Consider the following 4654-nt stretch of genomic DNA (forward strand, 5'->3'; position numbering starts at 1 on the left):
GCCTCTATCAAAAAAACACAAAACAACAAATGTTGGCGAGGATGTGGAGAGACAGGAACACTTTTACACTGCTGGTGGGACTGCAAATTAGTGTACATTAATTCTTTAACCAGACACTTTACTGAATTTATTTATCAATTCTAGTTTTTGGTGGAATCTTTATGTTTCTAGGCATAAGAGCATATCTTCAGCAAACAGGGATAGTTTGACCTCCTCTTTCCCTATTTGGATGGCCTTTATTTCTCCCTCTTGCCTGATTGCTTTGGTGAGGACTTCCAATACTATGTTGAATAGAATTGGTGACAGTGGATATCCTTGTCTTGTTCTGGTTTTCAGAGGGAATGCTTTCCACTTTTCTCCATTCAGTATGGTTTGTAATATATGGCTTTTATTATTATAGGTGTGCTCTTTCCACACCTAGTTTGTCGACGGTTTTTGCCATGAGGGGGTGCTGAATTTTATCAAATGCTTTTTTGGCATCTATTGAGATGATGATACTGTCTTTGTTTTTAATTCTGTTTATGTGGTGAATCATATTTATTGATTTGTGTCTATTGAACCATCCTTGCATTCCTGGAATGAAACCCACTTGATCGTGGTGAATTATCTTTTTGATGTGCTGTTGAATTCAATTTGCTAGTATTTTGTTGAGGATTTTTCCATCTAGGTTCATACGGAATATTGGTCTATAGTTTTCCTTTTTTGTGTGTCCTTTCCTGGTTTTGATATCGGGGTGATAGTGATTTCATAGAATGAGTTAAGGAGGATTCCCTCCTTCTCAATATTATGGAACAGGTTCAGTAGAATAGGTGCCATTTCTTCTTTGTAGGTCTTGTAGAATTCAGCTGTGAATCTGTCCAGTCTGGGGTGTTTTTTGGTTGGAGAATTTTACTGTTTCAATCTTGCTGCTCATTATTGTTCTTTTTAGGATTTCTATTTCTTCCTGATTCAAGCTTAGGAGGTTGTGTGGTTCCAAAAATTTATCCATTTCCTCTAAATTTTCTCATTTGTGTATGTAGAATTGTTCATAATAGTAATGGATGATAATTTTTATTTCTGTGGTATCGATTGTAGTATCTCCTTTTTCACTTCTGATTGAGCTTATCTGAATCCTTTCTCTTCTGTTTCTGGCTTATCTGGCTAGTGGTCTATCAATTTTATTTAACTTTTCAAAGAACCAACTTTTTGTTTTGTTGATCATTTGTAATTTTTTGTGTGTTTGTTTTCATTTTGTTTAGTTCTGCTCCAAGGTTTGTTATTTCTTTTCTTCTACTATCTTTGGTGTGTTCTTTTTCTAGTTCCTTGAGGCATGACTGGAGGTTGTTAATTTGTGATGTTTCTATCTTTTTCATGTAAGCATTTAAGGCTCAAACCACCCCCCACCCTCTGCCGCCAACACTGCTTTTGGTATATCGCATAGATTTTGGATGCTTGTGCTATGTTTGTCGTTCAATTTGAATATTCTTTTGATTTCCATCTTAATTTCATTATTGACCCAATGATCATTCAGCAGCAAGTTGTTTAATTTCCATGACTTTGTATAGATTTGAGGTTTTCTCTTGGAATTGATTTCTAGTTTTACTACGGAATTACCCTGTGATTGAAGAAGACACAGGGTATGATTTCAGTTTTTCTGAATTTCCTGAAACTTGTTTTATGGGCTAAAAATGATCTGTCTTAGAAAATGTCCCATGTGCTGTTGGGAAGAATGCATATTCTGTAATTTATGGGTAGAATGTTCTGTAAATGTCTGTTAGGTCTATCTGTTCTAGATTTCTGTTTAAGTCCATGTTTCTTTGTTCATTTTCTGCCTCAATGATCTGTCCAGTTCTGTCAGTGGAGTGTTGAATTCCCTGACTGTTATGATGCAGCTGTTTATTTCTTTGCTTAGATTTAGTAGAATTTACTTTATGAATCTTGGAGCTCCTGTGTTAGGTGTATATATATTTAGGATTGTTATATCTCCTTGCTAAGTTGCTCCCTTCATCATTAAATAATAACTGTCTTTGCCTTTTTTTTTTTGCCATTGTTTATTTAAAGTCTGTTTTATCTGATATAAGAATAGCCACTCCTACTTGCTTTTTGGTTCCATTCATGTGTAATATTTTTTACTATCCCTTTACCTTGAGTCTATGAGAATGCTTGCAACTGGATTTCTTGGAAACAGCATATAGTTTGGTTGTGTTTTTTCATCCATTCAGCCAGCCTATATCTTTTAAGTGGAGCATTAAGACTATTTATATTCAATGTATTGATATGTGAGATACTGTTCTGTTCCTCATGTTGAATGATACCTAGTTGTTTTGTTTTCTCTGTTCTGTTACTGTTTTATAAGCTAGTTTTTCTTATTTTTTGTAGAGACTGAGTCTCACTATGTTGCTCAGACTGGTCTCGAAGTCCTAGCCTCAAGTGATCCTTCTCCCTTGGCCTCTCAAAGTGTGATTTATTGATTTCTGAAAGCAGTTATTGAGGTCTCTTCATTAGTGTTAACTTCTCCCCCACTTAATTTTGGAGGTTACATATTTTGAAAATATATTCTTAGGTACATTAAGGTTCATGACTCATATTTTCTTTATGAATCACACATTTGATTTCTTTTTGTATTGGTTCTAGAGTCAGTAGCAACCTTTAACCCTGCCTGCTTTCCTGGCCACAGTTCCCGTATTTACTCATTTATCATCGAAGCAAATGTTGCTGCTGTCAGATACCCAGCACAAGTAGAGGAGTAGGAAGACCTTTTGACTCCTTTCCTCAGTTAGTCAACCTGATGCTGTCCTGCTCCTTTAATCTCTTGATTTCAGAGTTTGAAACTTCCTTGAGACCATGTATTTCCACATCTGCAGCAGTTTTTTTCTTTGCATCTTTTCAGCCCTAGTTTCCTATCTCAAATCGTAAAATTTTGGTCCACTGATGATGTTTACTTGTTTTCCAGTATTCTTATTACAATTAAATAGCTTTCTTCTCTCTCTCTTTCTCCCCACCTTCCCTGCAGGGGAATAGTGAAACAAGTATATGTCATTCAGCCACCTTGATCCAATATGCACTAGCTTCTTGGAGAACTTTAGCAACTTTTCTTATGTTATTTTCAGGTTTAGCAATAACTGAGTAGTTACATTCCAGTCTTAATTATTCACCTAGACAATGGCTGAAATCTTATAATTTTTTAAAATTGATTTTCTACAGTTCTTTATTCAGACTGAAACTTGATCTTAACCAAATGAGTCTAAATTTACTGATTAATGGTTAATAATTGCAATATCAACTTTTTTAGAGCTGAGACTTTAAAGGAGTCATCAAATATAGTGAAGCAGTATGATTAGATGGGAAATACTCTACATGTAGGATCAAGAGACCTGATTCTAGTACCTGGTTAGTGTAAAATTTGGCAATCACGTATGTGTTCTGTGCCTTAATTTGCTCATCTTCTATGTGTTTTGAGACTTAAATAAGAGAGTTGATGTGGAATCTTTTTGATAATATGAAACATAGGACATTTTAGGATCTTTATTTTTGCTTTTTTCAATTGTCTGAGTCATCTTTTCAATATGTTATGGACATTTAATGATTAGCCTTTAATTTATATGGTTTCCCCAGCTATAAAATACTGATAATGAGAGTAATCATAGAGTGATTATTACACATAACTTGTCAACCATTGCTCTTTTAACAGCTATGACCAGGACAAAAACTATATTTATCAAAGCATCTGTAATGAACAACGAGTATGGAGTTCCCCTGGATTCCATAGTGACAATGTCAAAAATCCTCAGACAGCACACTCTAATATTCAGTGACACACATCTATCACAAACTTTGACAGATATAAACTATATTTCCAATAAATTGCTGGGGACCAGCAGGATTCTGACAACCGAAAGTATTTCTCTTAATATTTTTTATTTTTTGTCTTTTTTGCTCTGCTTCATCCATGTTAAGAATAAAGTATTTCTTTTAATATGATTAAGTATATTCATATCAGAAATAAATCAAAGAGATATTTTTATGGGACTTTTGTGGTTCAGAAGAAAAATAAAGACAAAAGTTGGGGTGTTATTTTTTGTTTTCCCATTTCAGACTAGGTAGAATTTCAACCATGAAAAATCTAAAGGTAACAATTTAAATAGAAGGAGTACAAGTTTACTGATTTAAACAATTATCTATTTTCTTTCTCACTAATATTTACTTTGTTTTTCAGGGACATTTAGGATTGATGGGACCTGATGGAGAACCAGGAATTCCAGGATACAGGGTAATTATTTCTTATTGAAAAAATATATACAGTATGTATTTGCATGAAAACATTATATTAAAGGTTATATCCTAAATATACACATTATGATGAAATCTCCCTGATAAACCTTTCTAACATATTTAGGCCTCATCCTCCTATAGAGTGAATCTTATTTTTCATTTCAGAATAATGTAATATCTAATAGCATGGGCCTGAAGGCCTTAGAGCATATACAAATGATATAGAGAATATCTACTTGTCCTCTTGTAGGGCCATCAAGGTCAGCCAGGACTCTCTGGATTGCCAGGACCTAAAGGAGAAAAGGTATGTATATACTGGCTCTTAATCTGAAAGTAAAACATTGAATTAGTAAATTCTTTCTAAAAAAATGCATGCAAACATTTTCAAGGAATAAAAGAAATA

The 4654-nt window shown here is 34.0% G+C and overlaps 1 protein-coding gene across 1 annotated transcript in view; it reads left to right on the forward strand.

The window, feature by feature from the left end:
* COL24A1 (collagen, type XXIV, alpha 1) overlaps positions 1-4654 on the forward strand; it is a 342918-nt gene that overhangs the window by 261583 nt on the left and 76681 nt on the right. The window contains exons 39-40 of the mRNA XM_012661028.1: positions 4196-4249; positions 4502-4555. Coding sequence (XP_012516482.1) covers positions 4196-4249; positions 4502-4555 — 108 coding nt within the window. The remainder of the gene's footprint in view (positions 1-4195; positions 4250-4501; positions 4556-4654) is intronic.

This window comes from Propithecus coquereli, unplaced genomic scaffold, assembly GCF_000956105.1.
Source record: "Propithecus coquereli isolate 6110/MARCELLA unplaced genomic scaffold, Pcoq_1.0 Scaffold7, whole genome shotgun sequence".
NCBI lineage: Eukaryota > Metazoa > Chordata > Mammalia > Primates > Indriidae > Propithecus > Propithecus coquereli.